Source organism: Mugil cephalus, chromosome 12 (assembly GCF_022458985.1).
Source record: "Mugil cephalus isolate CIBA_MC_2020 chromosome 12, CIBA_Mcephalus_1.1, whole genome shotgun sequence".
NCBI classification, from domain to species: domain Eukaryota; kingdom Metazoa; phylum Chordata; class Actinopteri; order Mugiliformes; family Mugilidae; genus Mugil; species Mugil cephalus.
Window position 1 is genome coordinate 5,568,655 of NC_061781.1, and position 21,368 is coordinate 5,590,022.

The window sequence follows — 21,368 nt, forward strand, 5'->3', positions numbered from 1 at the left end:
CCTCCTGCTTCTGGGAAACTTTACTCAGATCACTCAGGTCAGACCGCACGCATCTTCAAACTCTGCCTTGATTTTGATCTGAGCCACACACGTGTAAGGTTTGACTGCAACTTGCGTGTCATTTGCATGGACAGAGAGACACAGAAATAATGTATTTAGGTTGTGTCTAGGACTACACATTGCCAGGATGACACACACAGACACAGTTGGTATTAATGTTGTTTTGTAATTTGTGCAACTTTTCCATCGTGGATCCAGCCCCGGTTTCTGTCGAATTTTAATTTCACATAGAGCCTTCTAATCCTTGTGCTGTGCTGTGTAAATAAAGAGCTCCTGAACCCTCCTTTCACCAAAACTAATCCTACATTATCCAGTTACGTACCTTTCTAGATTACAGCGCTATCATCTATAGCTAACAAATTTACAATGGCCTAAAGAGCAGATCAGGTCAAGCATAAGTCAAGCAGGTTCATGACATGCGTGACACCAAAAATATTAGGTGCTATTATGTCTTCCTTTACCCTAGGAACAGCAAACACACGTCAAAAACACAATGTCACTGTTATAAAATCTTTATTAATGTTTGCAACACTAAAGTTTGAAAAGAAAGGCCTGCAAGTTTACAAGGCACATCAAGAGGAGCACATTTGAACACTTAAGTGTCAGGGAATCGTCAAAGGAAACGTCTTTGGTTCAACTAAAATAAAACCATATTAAACACAATATGTCCCGAAAAATGCTCTAAGTGCCAGGTGTGAGCCAGACTTTAACAACATGACAACCAAACAAATAAAAATAAAAAAAAGGCGTTATGCACTCATACATATATTTATGCTTTTATTTATTTTGATGTTAGCAGACAATGATGTCACCAAGTAACACAAGTGCACGAATAAGCAGAAAATAAGTCACACATTGAAATCTAGTAGTGTCTGATCCCTTTTCAGTTCTGTCAGTAATACAAAGAATGAAAATAACACGGCTAAGGACATTTAATAAACACAGATAACAAATAGTTTAAATTCACAAAGGTCTCATTGTTTATTGTCTTCTTAAAATTCCCACCGAGAATATTGGCTTTTTGTTATACACAAAGCACTTGGTCTGTCATACATGCCATGCTGCATTAGCCTAGACCTGCATTAATCAAACTTTGGAAAAGTGAAACAGTGTGAGAAACCCTTTGCTTTTAATCCCACTCAAAAAGATAAAAATAAGACTATTTATGAATTATTTATTTGACCCACAGATTCTTAATAACTGCAGTACAGAAACACAGTTGATCATGTACATTTGTTTCCTGGCTGATAATAAAAACAATAATCAGCTGAAACAGTTTAATGAGGAATATGTAACTTTAGTCTATTGTATGAATATCTGAATATTTGCAATGATGGTTGGTGTTTTCTCTCCGGCCTTTATCAGGGCTGTAAACAAACAACAAGCATTAACCTGTACTTGTCTTTTTATATAATCACTCTTTGTCTACGAACAGCAGAATTTCAGTGCTTGAATGATGTTTAATCCTTCTTCATGCACTTATACGTGGATAACATACAAACTTGTTAAATATTCACAAAGATGTAAAGATTTCACATAAGTCACTGTAACAACATGCAAGTATATGGCAGAGAATGGTTGAACCAATACACTTATGTTATCGGCAATTCATGGGAGTCTCCTGCAGGAGTTTCCTTATAAATGTGTGCTATTGCTTTCATTAAGAAAATAACTCCTGTGATGTCATATTAGTCTTATTTCAGAGCAATCAAATGTGATTATTAGAAATGCAATAAAAATATTGGATTGCATAGTTTGCATACAGTGAGTACTTGAGGCACCATTATTTGATTAAAAAAAATAAAACCTATTATATGCCTGTGGGGTGTAGTAAAACCGAAATACTAGTTTCCTAATCCTGCTGTGACAGCTGCTGGTATGTATATCCCCTAAACATATTTCAGCTCCCATGCTCAGACACATTGCAGACTCTCAAAATTGAAACACCTTTCTGCCAAGATGCACATCTGCCTTAACCAAAGGCACTTCTATCATCCTCGCCAACTACTGACGCCCTTTTTCTCACACTTCCCAGCACCCCTCTCCTCTGCACGCTCATGCCCAGGAGCCTCTGCGGGGGCAGAACACCTGTGGCTCCACAGAAACCTCCTCTTCTTTTTTCACTGTCTCAACAAGGAGGCCATGAGCATGAAAAATGGGCAGAGCAGGAGTCATCCGTCAAAACTGGGAATGCTGTCCTCTGCCTTTATCCACTTCTGTGACCTCTCTAGTATCTGGATTCTTGGCACCTGGTAGCACTTGGTAAATTATTTTTAGGAAGTCATGGCATGTAACTAACTGCTGGCGAAGCTCTGAGCAACAAGAGGAAGGTTGCTTTATGGTAACTTGTAGGCATGACTTCCAAACAAAAAAGTTGCTTGCAAACAATGCGTCTGTACACCCTTTAAACTTTCTTTACGTAACTGGAACAAATTCTTTACTAAGACCAAAAAAACAAAAAAAACAAGGCATTCCTAGGAGAGAAATGAGCCACGCCTCAAAGAGGCATGTTTTACTTTAACTCTTATCCATGCAAACACAGGAGTCCATTTTTCCAGGAGTGCAGATACTTGGACCAGCGTGTGCCAGGTAACTCCAACACTGTACTGCAGGAGTGCGTTTATGTGTGCATCGAGGCATTGGGTGACGGTGTTCCCGTAAATTTTTCAGATAGCGTCCAGGGCTTAAACATGTGAAACTGAGTAAATGTTCCACCACGTAACTTATGGATGAATGAGAAAAAAAAGAAGAAGAAGAAAAAAGCAGCTCATCAAAACCTAAGTATGATATAGTAACAAAAAAAAAAACAAAAACAATAAATCACAGATACAACATTAGCTGTATAAGTACACACACTCAAGGCAAATTAACTGTATTATTTTATAGTGTTTAAGCTGTAAATACCTAGGAAGTAGTGTGCCTTACATAGAAAAAGTACATACACATAAAAAGTAGTAGTACTGTGACATTTAGTATCTCAGCACTAAAACTTGTAAGGTCCCTTGTGTTGTTAACATCCCTTTTGACTAAACTCTCATCTATTCTGGTTAATTGCTGGTTTCTGGCAATCATACAAAAGTGTAGCATGCAGCTAATGTCAGATGTTATCATGATGAGGCTGGAAAAGATGAAACTGGATCCCGCTAACATACAGTTTCTCAACAGCTGGCGAGGTAAGAGTCAGCCACTACTGAAGTCACCTGTTAGTTAAGACCAGGGCTGCTTCAGCGCAGAGAATTCAGTGAACAACCTCTAGTCCACTGAAAATGCAGGAATTCCAACTCTTGCACAACCTGGCAACACGCTGCCTCGACTGGCTGTGGGCAGCACCACTGCTGCACAGGATTTACTATTTTTCAAAAAAAGAAAAAAGAAAAAAGATCACAAAGAACAAAAGAGGCTATTCATCACTGAGGAAGAGAGGGCTGGAGGCAGACGAAACACAGGAGGAGGGAGATAGTTGTTCCAGTTCCCTGGAAATGTGCACCTATTGGAGTGGCGGGCGTGGTTGGTGAGAGTGAGTTATGATGCATCGCTGCAATTCTGCCTTCTTTAAGCAGCCTGACTGCACGGTGTAGGAAACTGACTTAACGGATGCTCCAATCAGAACTAGTCTGTGCTGGTGATAAACAAAGATAGTGTTGTAGGAGAGGTTCGGGGGGAAGCTGACTGTATGGTTCCAGAGGGTGTGAGTGACAAGACTGTTTATGGTGGAGGGATAATTTGCGCCTGTTAGGTGTCCAGTAATTGTATGAATCTGAAAAAAAAAAAAAAAAAATAATTGGGAAACTAGATTTTGATGCTCACAATCAAATCATATTAAGACACTTGCTCCACAGCTGCAACTGTTGCTTGTGGAAGTTGGACATCTGCTGCTGTTTCAACAGGACTTTTGTGCTTCTCCTCTTCCTCCTCTTCGTCTTCCTCGTCTACATCCTCCCCAACATCTTCATCATGCTCGGGAACTGCCAGGCCAGCAAAACGTTCCCCATTGATCTCACACTCGATGCTCGGGGCTTTTCCGTTGATTTCCAGCTCTGCCTTCAGACTCTCAGGGGTGGAAGGGCTCAGCTCCTCGTGAACCTGATTCACGAGGCCCTCATGGGTGTGCACCTCTGCCAGTGGAATCTCGCCATCGAGGCTCCCCAGAGGAGGGATCTCCACAATGGCTTCTTCCCCGGGTGAGGCTATGTCTTGTGTGGGCTCCTCCCCATCTCTGACCTTCTTCACATTGAAGGTCATGGGAGACACCTTGAAAGTGGAGGTCTTGGCGGTCGGGCTCTTGGGGTGGTTAGGGGTGAGGCTCTTCTTGAGTTTCTCCCGTTTCTCCGGAGGCACGATCTTGGTGGTGATCTGGTTCATCTTCTTCTCGATGCTCTGGCGTGAAAAGGCTTTCTTCAGGCTGTCGACCTTCTTCAGGCTGGAGCGCTTGAACTTGTCGGCTCTTCTCTCGAATGCGACGGACGAGGTGCCCATCGCAGCCTCACCCTCCAGCAAGGATTCCTCTCTGAGTGTAAGCTCGTCCTCATCGGAGGACAGGCTTATGGTCTGGAGACCTTCCTCTTGGTTGATGCAATCGACTGAGCCTGTAACAGATGGATTAGGCTGCGTGGATTCCGCATCATACTGGCTTGGTTGTGGGGTCTTGAGGGAATCCTTGACAAACACGGTGGAGGGGATTTCATTGTCTTCCTGCAGGCAGAAAAAAAGACAGAAAAGAAGTGTGTTAAAAGCACGATCATTTGGATCAGTTCTGACAAATGATGAGTGCTTGAATCAGTCTTAGTTTGACCACAGTCATCAAAGAGGTATGCACATTCCCCATAAGCATGCTAATGCATGTTTTATTTCTAAGCATCCATTGTAAATCGAAGTCTGGGTTTAATACACTCTGGCTTGGTCAGTCTGCTGAGGACTGAAGAAACCAGTCTCTGCATGCCTCCCTGATTTTCTCTTCAAGACATCTGAGGAATTCCATCTGTTTCTTTGCAGGAGTCAAACACTTCTCTTCACTCTTCACTTTTTCTTTTATATCCCTCTCTCTGCCCTCACCCCTCCACTATGAGTTGAGAACTACAAGTTCAATATCTTCCAGGAGTTTCAATGTGCTTTACTTCCTCCTCTGCGTTTTAGTATCTTCCCTCTTCGTGCCCACTCATTTGTGTAAAATCATGAAATCACACCCACGTGGACACACGTATGTGCATATCCAGTGTTCTCCTCCTCCTGGGGATTCACGAGCCCCCGCCAACCTAGGCCCCTATCCTTTCACACCCAGGAGCGAGTGGAGAGTGAAGGTGCAGCTTCAGTAGTTGACATACTCTACTGAACATCTGAAACGCTCACACACTAAGCCCCTTTCTTGACAAGTTAAAGAAATCCCCACTGTTTTCTTGGTTCTGACTTGACACACTGCACGGCCTTGTTTTTATGTTTTACAGTGCCACTTGTATACATTAATTTGCTCATAATTAATTAAATCCGGGAAAGACTTGATTTAAGAGACTTCCACGCAGCTAATGTGTAGGACATTTCTGAACAAGTGCAGACTATAGCCCTCCACTCCTTTTTATAATTTGGAAGCAGCTGAAGTGGATTTAGTGTTTTCCTCCGAATATATGAGCGGTGCTGGGGCATGTAAAATCTGCACTTGTAATGTGCACTCACAGAAAAGTACTAGAGGCAGTCACTTTTGAGATGCTTAACCTGAAACTACGCAAGTATCAAGCACCGCGGAAGGCCTCACTCAACCTAGAACACACTCCACAACATACTGTACACATTTTACGCTAGCTGTTTCATCCTGCACACAGTCCGCACTGAAATATGCATTTTAAAGAATGCATGGCAGCTTCTAGGATATTACAGGTGCTTAAAGCGGCAGGATGTTTCAAGATGCTGTAGGTCTGAGTAATGCATCTTTCTCGAGGTGTCATTAACATGCTTATGAACCGGGCCTACCACATGCTTTAGAAGAGCCCTGCCTCCCGGTCATACATCACTTATCGTCATTGTTTGGAGGAGGCCAGCAGTATCATGCATGCTGTGTCAATAAAACTATTCCGTGGTACATACACTGTTCTTGACAAGTGGAAAGCCATGCAAAACCCCCATTTTTTTCCACCTTGCAGACACCTGATATCTCTTACCTTGATCTCTGATATGCGGGGTTGATTCAAAACTCAGGTGTGTGCCAAGCATGCATGGCATCTTACCAATAATAAATCTGTCAGCGTGTTCTCAGAGACACAACCTCAACTTTAAGAACAAGGGGAAGAGTAAGAAGAATAAACGTAGAGTAGGGTCGATAAATCAACTACACAGAGCCTCTTCTTGTGTTTGCGTGTTGACAGATAGTGAGAGTGCATTTACCACCAAAAACCACTAGAGGTATGTTATTTCTCTTAAGAAACACTGGCAGTCAAGATGCACCGGAGGTTTGCAACTTGAAATTCAAAAAGACAAAGGAATCACCTTGGGGAACAGCTCTGGTTACCACTGCCTCTCATTTAGTTGAACTGTAACCCCCCCCCTTTTACTTTTGTGCTTTGTGCCTCCCTACCGTCGCACCTGACTGAGCAGTACTTGAATGCCTCATTTTGCTGCCAGTGCGACACTGCACCACACCCACATAGTCTTCACGCAGGCTCAAATCAGAAAGTCAGGAACCCTGTGGATGACGGCGTATGTTTTAAACACATAGAGATTACTGAGAAATAAAGCCAGAAATAAAACTCGCGTCTAGGAACATGATCTTACTTCAGGCTGTAACGCTTATCGCCTTTATTCCCCTCCCTATGTGTACATTTCAGATAGAGTCGGGCAGTTTTAATCAGAATGAAGTGCGATATAGCTTAAGGGTTAAGCACCCACCTAAATCTGACTGGCCGTGATTAGAAATCAGAGCCAATTCGGCCTCTCCTGACCCCCAGTGGAGCATTCCCTGATAATAAAGACTAATCTTTCCCTGATTGCTCGGTGGTGTTAAGGTTTCTACAGATTCAATCTTGATACCTCTGCTCAAGTCTGGGCATGTCATAGACTTTCTGATTTGGCTCAGACATGTTTGGTATAATCAGTGTGGGTAGTGAAGTGTGTGGGAGGCAGCAAATGAAACTCAGCGAGCGAATGAGAACTGAGCCCACCTATGACTAACTGTGCAGTAACATGGTTTTATTGACGCTGCTCAGAGTGGGAAACACAACGAACGCTTCACTTGTCAATATTAATTGACCTCTGCTACAATATCACATCTGTTTTTTTTTTTTTGTTTTTTTTGGACAGCCTCTAGATCAAGGTTTGTGTGATGATGAGTAATCAGAGACTACCACTTCTTAAACAAATAACACAAAGACTATGAATTAACCGTGTAGTTTTAGATTCATCTAGGTCAAAATAAATTCCTAAGCACAAAGCAACCCTTTTTGTCTTGACTACGATGCAAGAAAAAAAAAAGTCAATAGCTTGTCATCCACAAGCTGCTTTTGAGCCTAACATTTTTGCAGTTGGTACATCCTAGATTACTTCCTAGATTACAAACATGAACGGATGAAACCATGCAAAAAGGAATAACCCTTCATCCACTGGCTTCCCAAATAGTAAACCCGTGTGAAATTAGCATGACCGCAGTTTAACCCAAAACCGTATCGAGCAAGCGAGCCCAAGTAAACAAAGTTTTCCTAAATACCATTTGAACCTGGTCTGTCCCATATGTGTGTGTGTGTGTGTGTGTGTGTCAGGGCCTTACATTCTGGCACTTCCCTCATGGGAACCCTGTTAATTATCATACCCTCTAAGCAAGTGCTTATTAGCCACCGAGTGTGATACAGTATGTGTGCATTTGAGTGTCTATGCCATCGTCTGTTTGTGTGCAGTCATGTAGGACGGCGACTATTTTTTAAGTGAGCGAGATGAAAGGAAAATTCAAAGATGTCTGAAGCAACCCCCCCCAAAAAAATAAAAAATACCGACGTTAATTTAGCGTGACAGCTGGTTTACTATACATAAAAGGGCATGCACTACAAAGATATTTTTGTACTAGCAGTTATGTAACGCAGTTCAAGATCTCATTTAACAGTTGCATGCTAGAGCTGACATGTAATTGAGAGTCCTGTAAGGTGTTACTAAGCCAGAGCTTATGTAAGTCAGCTCTCTGGAGTCTCTCGCTGTCTTCGCATGCGGAGACCAGGGAGGGGCACGGCAGACTTGCAGCTCAGTGAAAGAGCTCAGATGGTCTCCTGCTACTCAGCGAGTGTCTGTTTCTGTTTACACCACATCGGTAATGACACCCTATACCGTTTCTTCTTCATCTGCTCTCTATTCCTTGTTTATATATGTGTCTGGGAATACAGGCACCTGCACACATCTGCAGCGAGCACGGGACCGGCTGCCTATATCCATTCAAGGGGATGAGTCCTACTGGCTTTGGGGATCGAGACTTTTTAGCCAGTACCAGCATGAGGTTGGGATTATGGGTTGAAATGCTTTGACATGTACCATGGACTGCACAGAAATCTTTTAGGAGACGTTCACTGTCCCCTCGGGAGGATTTCTAACAACTTAAATCCCTTGACCTTTCATGTAGTCCCATAAATACCTGCTATACCTGAGGACATTCAGCTCTAGTTTGTGTTAAGCAGAGGTAAGGAAATCTTAGGGTGCTGAGGTGAACACACTGAACACCAGATCTCCCAAACAATATTAACGTGTGCCTCACAGTTCGGCCTCTTCGTCTTATTTCTGGATGGAAAGTTCCAGAAAAGCTTGAAACACCTGCAACAGATCTACACCGTAGTGAGTGGACTGCACGTGCACCAGTGTGTCGGCACTGTCTCGCAATCAAGCCGCTGCAGTGGAAGTCGGCGGCTCGTCAGTTGCCTTGAGTTCCTCCGTGTACTTCATTGGAACTGATCAGCTCGTGTTGTAGCTAATAAAAGCTGAACAATACTGCGCACAAAAGACAGAAGACATGTGAGTAGATGGTGTGTGGGAGGCAGAAGGAGGGAGGATTTTCAGCGCTTGTTTGGCTGCAGGGAGAGTTGAACGAGGAAATGAGTTTAGGACCAGCTGTTGCGGTACAAGTATATGTGCATTACTTCCTAATTCAGTTTGCGGGTCAGTACAGTTCAGAAAATGATAACAGAGTCAGAGGAGTTGGTACTCCCTGATTCTACTCGTCCATCTGTATGTGTGACGCATGTAGCTATCTTCTCAAACAGTAAGATCCAGATGACACCGCCTCTCCAAGTTAATCACTGCCATCCCACATAATAGCTTCAGTTGCCACTTCAGATCCATAAAGTCACATATTAACCCACATCGACCAGTTTTCGACATAGCTGACTATGTGCCATAATGTGCATGTGTATATTTCAAACCCAGGCTTATTAAACCTGCCATGCGAGGTTGTTACAAGTGTGTTGGCACAGTCAGGTGCCTCCGGGGGACGGCACCAGTGAGAGGGTAAACCATTGTGACCACAAAGACATAGCAGAGCACAAACGCTTATATTTGATATTGAGATAGAAAGACAGGTAATTTAGTTTAAAAAAGCAAACAAACAGGGACAGAAGAGAGACTGGAGAGCGACTGACAACTGCTTCCAGAAAGTTATGTATGTGTCTTTCCTTCCTTCCTGTCCCTACACTACAGCCCTTCAGTGGACAATGGCAGTGCCCTTACTAAATGAAGCGCAACCACATTTGCTTCCATCTGCATATGTTTTGATTGCAGCACATCCCTCCCATTACGACCCAGGGGCGCTGCTTTACATTTCACCCCTATCAGGCTTGTTATGTAACAATCACGTCCCCTCCACCTTCATCCCAGTGTGCATGAGGGGCCATCTGTGGACACAGGAAGGAAGGAAGGATGGACGAAAGGAAGGAAAGGAAATGGAATTCTGCTCTTTATCACGGGACTGTGTTATCGAAAAAAAAAAAAAAACACAAAAAAAAACACACACGATAAACTCTCAATGTACCGCACTAATAAAAGTAGAAACAAACACTTAACCCTATACAACTCATTTTAAGCTCATAGCCGACCACACCATTGCACTGCGAGACATAATAATTGTAAGTATCAGAAATATCTCATCAGTAGCTTCAATTGTGCATCACACTTTTTTGGCTCCACACCTATAAAGCTCTGCAGAACAATATAGGGCATTCAGTCGCATTCGCGCCACTCCCACATCTGACACGGCATGTTTACTGGCCTTGCGAGCTTGTGTAATCGCACAACACAATCACCAATTCAGGCGTGATGTCACGCTGACGTGCTGGTAGAACGGAGTTTGTGGTGGTCTAGAGAGGCTACCATTATTCCTGCTGGCATGAACGATGATCCTGGACTGAGGTCGAGCGAGGAAGCCTGTCGGCGCAACCCGTCATTTACAGGACAGCAGCCTGCACACGCTGGATCACATTCTGTAACATCCAGTTCTCTTTATTAACTCCACATATGGTATGGGACTCATTATAATATCCCCCCGGGTGACTGACTGGACCTGTGAGGGCCTGTGTCACCACATCACGTCACTAAGCCTCACGGCTACCATAACACCGCCCATCCATGATGAATGATGCAAAGCGCTAATAGAATCTCTTCAGCAGTGTCACCGCAACATTCCTGCACATTCACAGCTCTAGCTTCTCCACTTCTGACTATGTAAACCCCCTTCAAGTGTTTTCTTCAAATCTCCATAGATCCCTCTTCACGCAGTGCTTCAGAACAATCCCATGCATGCGTATCAGAACCATTGTGCGATAAAGGCCGAGCAGAGATACCGCCAACATTTTTCTGATAAGGCTCCCAACAATTGTCCCAATGTTTACGTAGGTCGAGGGGCATGAGCGTCCACAGTGGAACCAGGAAGTCATCATCTTATCGCAAGACATGTTGTGTTCTCATGTTTTATTTCAGAGAAAGAAGAATGGCCAGAACCAAAATGCCAATTGTTGTCTGTCTTCCTGCCATGACCATAGAGGCCTTGGTAAAGATGGGTTTGAGAACAAGCAAACACATGGATGGAGTCCAAGGGCAAAAATAAAGGAGGTGATAGTTGAAAGACTATCTTTGGTTTCATTTTGTTTCTCCGATTCCGTAAAAGGACAAACCTCCCAGTGCTCCCCATTTCTTTAGTTATTCAAATTACTCTTTGCCAACTCTCTGATAAGTCCCCACCTGCATCTAGATCTGCATCTGAAAGAAAGTGAAGAGGGCACAACAAGAGCTAGAAACTATGAGAAAAAAAAAAGAGTGTAAGTGAGCAACTATTAACATCTGTGGTAAAATGAAAAACATGCAAAATATGCGTTCTTGGCACATCCAAAACAAAGAGGTGCACCGCATCATGGGATATGCGGGGAGGCGACACACGGCTTTATTGTATTGCGTCGATTCCATTCAAGAAACTTGGCAACATGGCAAGGACAAATGATACGAAACAACAACACGGTTCAAACTTGAACAGATAGCATGCCCAATCACACAGTATCTAGGCCGATGCTCAGTCAGACTCCTACACTCTATGAAGTCTTTTCTGTGTTACTAGAGCTGTTAAAACTGGTATTTTACCGCAGGAATCTGCAGTTGCAAACTTGCCTCAGAGAGCAGTTGAGCAGACTTGTCAAACCTGAATGCGACACCTGGCAGAAGAGCAGCAAGCACTTCAGGTGATACTGCTTCGTCCACATGCATAGACTAGAGCGCTCAAATACAGTTTGCACATGTCAGTATAATCTCTTCTCCAAACTCATTATAATGTGACGAGTGGACAAAGCAGGATATCTCTACATATATGTACTTTTTTCGTGTCGCTCATAATTTTCTCTTTCTATCAGTTATATTTAACTTTCTTCTGTCTGAAAAGCCAGAGAACTATATGAGGAATTAACCCCAAAGGGAAATAAGAACACTAACAAACCTAAAATCCGTGATGTAAACAAAACTTCATTGTCCATTTAGAGAACACCCTTAGAGGGTTTGCAGTTGTTTCAGAGAGACCAGTTTTACTCTGTTGAGGTTTGCACCAGAGCCACACTAAAGCTAAAAATAGTTCCAAACTCAACGTGGAGGACAGAATGCATTCAAGTCACTTCTTGTGTAGTGGTAGCTACGCACATGACACTCCTCTAACTTCAGCGTAAAATGCGTTGTCTTAATGGTATTGATATTAAGGTGTTAAACGGCCTTTGCGTCAACATAACACAGCTTTATGCAGGATACATTTGGACTTGTCGGTAAAAAGGAAAAGTGCAGGTGTGACAGTAATTCATTCAGTCAACAACTAACGCTGCCAGCAACCAAGGCTAAAATTATGTGATGCAATCACATCAACTGTTTGTCTTTAGGTGCATCTACACAACTCCAATTCCTCCACACAACCATGTTGCATTAAACAATGATGGAAAGTGCACATTGCTTTACAAATTCTACAAAGTCTATGGCTTAAAGTTACTCACTGAGCATCAGTTAGTCATAAAGTTTAAGTTTTTTTCCCAAATGATGCACTTCAGTAGAAAATTGCACTGTAAATTTGGAAGCAACAAATGTAATGGACATATATAAATATAGGCCTATATATATAAAAAAAGAATAAGAACTACACTCATTGTACACCTTGCTAACACAGGTTTGGATTAATAAAGGTGCTAGGAACGTTCCTTAAGAGCCTTTGGTCCATGTTGACTGGATAGCATCGCACAGTTGCTGCAGATTCGTCGCTGCACATCTATGATGCAAATCCCTCGTTCCACCGCATCAAGGTGCTGGACTGAGATAAGGGAACTGTTGAGGCCATTTGAATACAGTGGACTCATTATCGTGATCCAGTTTGGGAGTAGCTACTAGAAGATGGGTACACTGTGGGACATGGTCAGCAACAATACTCAGTTAAGATGCTGCATTTAATATCAACTGTTAATATAAGGCAGAATGAAACTATGCTTTCAAGTTGGTTGTGCCACACTCCGAACCTACCATGCAAATCTTTCAGTTCAGGTCAAATCTTTTACTTTTTTAAAAGACTCCTCAGACCAGGCCAATTTTTTTCCAGCCTTATATCATCCAGTTTTTATGAGCCCTGGCCTACTGTGGTCTCAGTTCCCTGTTCTCGGCTGAAGAGTGCAAGTAGTAGTTATTAGAGTTACTATTGCCTTGCTATCCACTCCAACCGGTCAGGCCACTCTGCTCTGACCTCTGGAATCAACAGGGCATTTTCACCTAGAGAAGTGCAGCAACGGAACTCGGACGATGGTTGTGAATGAAAATCCCAGCAGATCAGCAGCTTTTTCAAATGCTCCACCAACAGCCAATTAAATCACCTCTTTTCACTGTTCTGAGGCTCGGTTTCAAGTTCAGTAGTTGAGTAGTTGAACAGGACTTATGACTAATATGGCCAGTGAGCGTATATCCCACGGACTCTGAAAACACTTTTCAAACACTTGAACAACTACTTATTCACATATTTATTCAGAAATGATAAGATCAAGTGTTTGTATAGTTTCTAGGCAATAATATGAATAGCAATCACAGTCTCTTGCACCTCTTAAAGTTGTTACATTGGGACATTTTTGTGTTGACGGGTAATTTTCTGATTATTGGCACCGTATTGGCTCATTCGTGTCCATGTAAATGTGGCGAATAAGATCTGCTTGCAGTTCCTGGAATACAAGTTTCTCAATTTTTTTGCAAACACTAGCAACGTTTTCCAGTTCAGTCCCGTGAAAGGTGAACGTGTCTTTGGCCTGAGCAAAAGTGAACGAGCCAATCCATCAAAATGTCAAAGTAAAGTGGAGTTATTTCATTACACTAAAGTCAACTTACACGCTAATTTCTAGGAAAAACTGACATTACTGCGACTTACCTGTAACTGACGTAAACCTGTTCTTCTCTTTCATTTTATGAGCAACAGGTTGAAGCTTGACGACATCTAGTCCCAGGACCTGAAAGCAGCGAAACAGCTAGTGCTGCTTTCAGGTCCAACCTGGTATGATATATCACTTTGAAGAAGGAGACACTCAACTAATCTGAGCCGTAGCCTGCAGCCAGCGGCTTGCTCAAACTTGTGGAAATGTGATTTTATAATGGAAGATTCTGCAGGGAACACGCACGACATGTAGTCCAGTTACACTCGACTATCTTATTCCCCCTGGACATATTTTATTATGAGAGACAAAAAGAAATATAATAAGGCTTTTGTCTATTTTGCTGTTGATTCATTAGCTTGAAAGGGTTTCTGTTGTAGCATAGGTTGCGCCTGACTTTTTTTTTTTTGTGCACAAGACGTGACAGAGAACAGACAAGCTTTTTTTCCTCTGTGTCACAGTAAAAGGTGAGAGCCGTGGGCGAGGCTGGGGACAGCGTTACCAGTTTGTCCTCGACCGTGTTAAACAGACATTACTTCCTGCTGCTGAAAGCTAACATTAAGTCTCAACCTTTGGTCAAGTGTGGCTACACAAAAAGCTCCATGACGATTGGCAGCTAAGCAAACAAAAATGACAGTGACTTATGTTAAGCCTCGGAGCAGAACAGCCTTCTGTAGCGAATGAGTCAGGACGTGGCGAAAGACGCAAATACCTAACTTATGCAATGGGTGACACACACACACACACACACACACACATATATATAATAATAATAAAATATGTGACTTAACAATCTACTAGTCCAATAGCAACAAAATGCAAGTCATTGTGTTTACTTTGGCTGGGGTGTATATTTCTCTTTCCTACGAGGGATATGAATGTTCTTTGATAGGGTGTGAGAGCTTGGACTACTGTCACTCCCTGCCTCTATCTCTCTGTGATTAGAAATCACCACTCCAAAACAAATAGATAAACCACCAAACATCCTCTTCCCATCCCAGTGAGGGAGACTGACAAGTGTCACCTGGCCGCTACATAGCAAAACTCTGACTGTGGCCCCCACGTGAAAAGTGCCAGAGGGCATTAAAAAAAAACAAAAAAAACTCTCTGCGTTCAAATGCAATCTTCCATTGAGGTTGGAGTGGTTGCTGTGATGAAAAAGCTGCTGTGAAATAAACACAGATGGAAACATCATAATCTGCCCGGACATAAATTACGTCTGTCGCAGGAAATTAAATTCCAAATACGCCGCGTTTGTTGCAGCATGTCACCGTGATGCAAATTCAGATAAGTTAGAAGATCTCCAGGGAGACTGTTGATATCTAAACTCAGGTAATGAGTCTCCATGACAAACAATAGAAAAAGGAAAATATCTGCGTTTTTAACTTCTCCTAATGGAAATTGATAAAACCGCCACGACACTGCGCGCAGTGGAATCTTAGACGGCTGGGAAATGGGAAAAAGCCCGGGCCGCGTGGAGACAGGAAAAGCACTGGTGCACGAAAACAAACAAACAAGGCCCAAGCAGCGGTAATTAAGTCCTCATTATTCCCTGTTATGTACAGGAATGCAGTGGAGCAGCAGACAGCGCTGTCATTTCTGACCGACCGTAGCCATAGCCCGGAGCTGGTGGGGACCCCTGCTCTGTGCTGCAGCGGGCGTTTACCCAGAAGCCCTCTGTGTTTCCACCTCAGCTGGCACGTACAGGGCGATGAGTGTTGTGGATCAGTTTTGCGGAGGAGGAGGGCCCCTCGGCTGATAGCCGCAGGGCTCGGTACGCTGGAGCCTGCCGCTCAGTTGTGCGGGCGAAACCGTGTTATCAAAGAGCAGCGTGAGGCGTGCAGCATGTGTGTGGTTTCAGGGAATGGAGACAGGTGGCCCCGAAGGAAAGGAAAAAAAAAAAAACTGGCTACATGGCAAGTTGTTTGATCGGCCGAAAGCGCATTGAGAGAGAAGTGTGGGACGTGAACAATGACCAGGCATTTTAAAAGTAAGCCGAAAGGTATCAGACAACAAAATTAAAGCTACCACCACCACAGAGAAAATAAAGACACAATACTGGCAGTACATAAGGAGATTAGCTGAGGCGGAGGCTGATGGACACAGAAAGAAGTCAACCCAGGAGAAGGAACAAGGGCTGCACTAAGTTCTTTTATTACCTGCTCCCCCTCGGGCACAGCGAGTCTCATTTAGCAGCTCTGTAACTGCATACACCTGACCCAACACATCAGTATAGCATTCAACAGGCAGGCTGCTAATAACGCACACGCCCTTGAGGTCACACCGTGGCCTTGCTACACCCATCTGCGAACGCTCCGCGCTTTGGTTTGACGCAGACGTGGAGGGAGATGAGCAGAAGCCAGCTCCAGCGTGCTACTGTAATATTCATTGAGTGTTCGGCTCGTTCTTTGAAGAGCAACTGAAACATTTTGACAGGATTTGACAGCGCGGTAAAACCAGCAACTGTCCACTTTCTCCACCTCCAGAGCAACGAGCGGCTCCATTCTAGCGCGCGCACCCTGACCGGGAATTCGATCAAATCGATCCACGGTGCCTCGCCCGCACACACGTGGCCAGCTGGCACAGAGTGAGGTCTATGCACCTCATGCATTTGAACAACAGAGTCTCAGTACCTGGGAAACCAGATAACAGCGGCGGTTAAGAGCTCTTAGTGGCTCTGGCTGTGTCAACAATGCCCTCCCCCTTTTCTCTACCTGGGCACCAGCAAACACACAAGCATGAGAAAACATGCACTCACTGCCCATGAATGTAGACACCTTTTTTTTCTTCTTCTGGGTTAAATGGAAATGCATCTGTCAAATACGGTCAGGAACTATGTCGGCCGTGCACTTAGCACAATGTGTGTGTATCTGCACATCGAGAATGCAGGTAAAGATCTTTCAACATGCTCTGCCATGAGATAAGTGGGACATGGTTTATGTAAGATTACTATTCACTCTTCGTTTGTTTTTTGCAGGTAGTCTGAAAGCTGGACACCTTTTTCTGCAGCAGCACAGAAAGGTGTGTCGTGGCAGTTGAAGCAGGGAACCCGTCCAAAAAAACCACTTGCCCGTCTCAAATACGACTGTGGGGGTGTAAACAAATCTAGTCAAAGTCAGCTCCTGAGCCCTCCTCTATTATCCTCTGCAGCTCCATTCCCAGACACACCCTTCTCCTCTCCCTCCCTCCCTCCCTCCCTCCCTCACACACTCACTCACTCACTCACCCTCTCTCACACACACAGGAAGAGACACGGGTGAGTGTGTCAAACTTGATAAAGCCTTAAGTCATAGGTGACCAAATTCTATTCTTCATTTTTGCACACTTATCTTTCTAATGTCCGGTTCAACATGTCCTGCGCTGATGCCCGAAAAGACCAAACACATGCACCAGTGCCACAGCAGTCAAATAGGAATGCAAATAACATACACATCGAGAAAAAGTCTTCATGTTGGAGTTCTTTTACCTGAAAGGGTTAGACCGACCATTTAATTTGCAACTTTATTTCCCAAGTTGCACCTTAACAACATCTGTCAATGAGTCTAAACAATCCACACCTCCACTTTGTAACACTGCATCTCTCTGGTTCACTTGTTAGGCCTCAGATCTTAGGTAACACGCCTTGGTGACATCACTAGGGTGATTTTAAATTTTTTTTTTTTTTCAAAATGGCTACACTAAAACCGCTTCCACAGATGAGTGGCACTTTTTGGATAAACCTACTTAGAAAACAGTGTTTTTTTTTTGTTTTTTAATCCTCCCACCTGGAAGATGAGCACTTTGAAGTGGTTCCTCTTCAGTAGGTGGCTGTGGTTGGCCTCCAGCTTCTTCACCTGGACGCCCTGCTTGTCCAGGCGCTCCTTCACGTCCTTCAGGTGCGTGCTGACTTTGCGGGAGCGCTCCAGCAGCTTGCACACGCTGTTGGACGTGCCGACGTGGGTCTTGGACAGGCGGGTCACGTCGCCCTGCACCACCCGCACGGCGTCCTCCAGGTCGGCCTGCCGCTGCTCCATGCGCTCCTGGTTGCTCTGCACCGACTCCAGCATGTTCACCAGCTTGTCCAGCAGCGCCACCACGGTTATGGCGCTCACCTGGCCGCGGTCCACGGGGCTGCCGGGCGCGGCCGAGGTCGGGCTGGTGGGGCTCCTGAAGCCCAAGCGGGAGAGGGTGCCGGTGGGAGTCGGGGAGGACGGCGCGGACGGTGGCTTGAAGCTCGGGGTGAGTATCTCCGTGTTCTCGGCCTGCGGCTGCTGCGGAATGGTGTGGGTGCTGCCAGAGATGCTGCTGGGCTCGGCGTGGGACGCGTCGTCTTCCATGGCTCACAGGTGGTCAAACGTCCCGCTTCGAAAGGAGTGAACGTGAATGGCTTCCCAGTGAGTTGACGCACACACTCTCGGGTGCCGCTGTCACTTGCTCCAGCTGAGGACTGAAGGAGGGCTGATTCAGTTCCAGGGAGTTGTTTCGGACATCCACGCCCACTTTCTGCAGTTGCCTCTGCGCTCACATACACTCACGCACAGGCACAAACACGCTGTGAACTTTCCAAACACCTCCCCTGCAGGCCAAAGGGGGAGGAACGAGGTTTCCATGGGAACCACGCAGGCCTAGCCCTATTGACAGTGCAGAGGTAGAGCTGCTGTGTGTGTGTGTGTGTGTGTGTGTGTGTGTGTGTGTGTGTGTGTGTGTGTGTGTGTGTGTGTGTGTGTGTTTCCTCCTATTCCTGTGTCCACTGTGTTTTCATGTGCCATCTATTCCATCTGAGCATGCCTGGCTGCATTTCCATCTAAGATTAAGATTGAGATTGAGATTAAGAAAGCCTTTATTTGTCCCACAATGGGGAAATTGTGGTTTACAACAACATCCAAGAGAGCAGCAAAAATATCAAGGCTGAAAAGATATAAAAGTAAATAAAATGAAATGGAATAAATACATACAAGTGGTGGAATATATAAAAAAAGTAAAAAGTACAACTGCACAGACGATTGTCAGTGTTTCAGACTGTGTGTTAAAGCTCACTCTTGTTTACTGCGCTTGCTGGTGGTGTGTGTTTGTTTCCTGCCAAAGTGCACTGGACACGACTGAACCAGACAAAACAGCAAAAGGACAATTAAGCTGTGCTGCACATCGCTTCGCGTGTTTTCTCACACGCCTCTGGCCGCGCTAGGCGTTGTTTGTTTTTCCTTTAAACCAGAAACCAGGCACACGTGTGTCATTCGTGGTCCCCGTGCTCACATGCGGCGTATTGAGGAGGGGTGTTGCGTGCCCCCGTGTGCGCCCCCTTTTCCTCCCCGCTCTTGTTTTTCGAGCCGTGTGTCATGGCATGGGGCACACAGACGTGGAAATGTGGAAATCCCTGTTTCAACAATGAGCTCATCGGTGCCCTGGCATGCAGCCCCGGGCCTCTGTAGTCCCTCTTTTTCTCTCTCAATCTTTGCCGCCATCACTGTAAATCTTTTATTCACAGTAACACAGTCGCTTTCTCCGTCCGATTTTAAAATATATATACACACGTGGCGTTTGCCGGGAATGTGTCAGTGCGCCGCAGTAAAAGTTCCTGGGTTCCTGCTCATCTTAAATGATGTGAGTGATTCAGTGGCAGGTTCTTTTTCTACTTAACCCACTCTCACTGCAGACCACGAAGGGCATTCGAGATCCCACCTTAATTAATTATTTGGAGTCGTCATCCGTTGTCTCGTCTGAGATCGGCACAGGGTGTCCACACCCCTGAACCCAGATAAGGCTGTTTACAAGGCCTACGAGTAGCACACACAGAAACGCCACACCTTGGGACAATATTAAAACATGTCGGCAGAGGCCACAGTCCTCCTCAGTCCTCACATCACCAGCCTAGAAGCCACACCAACATCCCCACCTACAACATTCATTTGTGCCTGGAAAGCTGGTCTGGAGCCGCTCCTTTGAGAGCTGATTGTGCTCCCACAATGATTTGTCAGGATCAGAATCAGAATCATGAACAAATAGACAATTGGGTGGCAAATGAAATCGTTTGGAGATAGATAGATAAAACAAAATGGCTCTGATTGTGTGTAGGACTATTCAATTGCACGCAGGGACATTTTTTTCTTTGTATCAATTGAAAAATGACCCATTATGAAATTCAATTGGAGTGTTACCAGACTTATAATCGGATGATAATTGAGTTTGGCTACACCTGGCTACCAAATCACACCCATCAATAACAATGCTTTAATGTGAGTTTTTGTCTAGCAGGCCTCAGCGGTAGCAGCTCAAACTGTACTTTTGTACAAAATGTCTGTTCTTTTCAAGCACAGCAACGAGTAGGAGATAGTTAGCTTCTCTTAGCGCAGAGGCTGCAAACGGAGGACAGAAAAAGACACCTAAAGGCTCCTACAGAGTTCATTCATTTGTGGCTGTGGCGGCTCTGAGGAAATGTTGCTTCGAACAAGTCGAGTCGTGCTTCTTGTCACTTTCGTAGTACGTTAACAAAAACACGCAGAGGTGTGATACATGGTGTCTCCCGGTCCCACTGCGCTACACGCAGCATGTGCTGAGAAGACACACACAGTAACTGCGATAAATTCAGCTACTGCTGCACTACTCCAGTACACTACAACATGTCACGACGCAGAATACTAAAAGATTTTCTAAACAGAAGATATACAGTCAGGAACTTTTACCTATACAGTGAATGGACACTGTTATTGATCTCTACAAATGTACACGGTATGAAAACTGTACACTGGTACACTAATACACATGAGATGATTGTACGTTTAAGAGATAACTATGCAATGAATGAATGAATGCACACTGTTACTGGTGGATACGACTGTACAGGCTAATTGTAGGTACAAGAATTTGTGCACATTATTACAGAATGAGCATTGTGTTTACTATGGGGACTGATGACAGAGCTAAAGAGTTGCCACAGATGCGTGTAGTGCAGTAAATATATTTACAAAAACCTGCACAAACCGTTGTGAGATGTTTGTCGTGCACGTGTCCATCTCGACTGAAAGCGGCTCGTGCACTGTTCTGTATCGGAGGGGATTCTGGGGAGTCTATGGAGCATAGCACAATACCAACAGTAACCACTAGATGGCAACGTGACAGCAATTTCACCTTAAGCTACTAGCTATGTGAACAGCTACATCTCAGCGTTAATGACCACTGTCTGTAATGAGTTTGCCTCCACAATAAACTCACATTCACTTGTTATCGATGGGTCGGACATTTTTCAGTTCAGTTTCTCGATGTGAACACAACTACTTTGGCAATAATAAAAAAAATCTAAGTGGCTCCTCACGATCTGGTACATCCCATTTCATCACAAGTGCAGCAAATCTTAAATAAAGAACAGTGACACTGGGGTTGATAATATGCACCATAATAAACATAAAAATGTACAACTGAATCAGACACACGACCATTTTATCTACTGACTCTGGTTGTCTC

At 44.3% G+C, this 21,368-nt stretch overlaps 1 protein-coding gene across 1 annotated transcript; it reads right to left on the reverse strand.

Annotated features, from left to right (window-relative positions):
* Nucleotides 1-556: 556 nt before the first annotated feature.
* On the reverse strand, nucleotides 557-18,476 carry cavin2a (caveolae associated protein 2a). Its single transcript, XM_047601109.1, has 2 exons — nucleotides 17,696-18,476; nucleotides 557-4,752 (listed from the first exon to the last, which is right to left on the reverse strand). The coding sequence occupies exons 1-2, from the start codon at nucleotides 18,245-18,247 to the stop codon at nucleotides 3,880-3,882; spliced, it is 1,425 nt and encodes a 474-aa protein (XP_047457065.1). The 5' UTR covers nucleotides 18,248-18,476; the 3' UTR covers nucleotides 557-3,879.
* Nucleotides 18,477-21,368: the final 2,892 nt, after the last annotated feature.

Coding starts and splice junctions, on each gene's coding strand:
- cavin2a (XM_047601109.1), bottom strand. CDS start 18,247: ATGGAAGACGACGCGTCCCACGCCGAGCCCAGCAGCATCTCTGGCAGC. Junction 4,753..17,695: donor TCAAAGTGCTCATCTTCCAG/GTGGGAGGATTA, acceptor TTCTGCCTGCAG/GAAGACAATGAAATCCCCTC.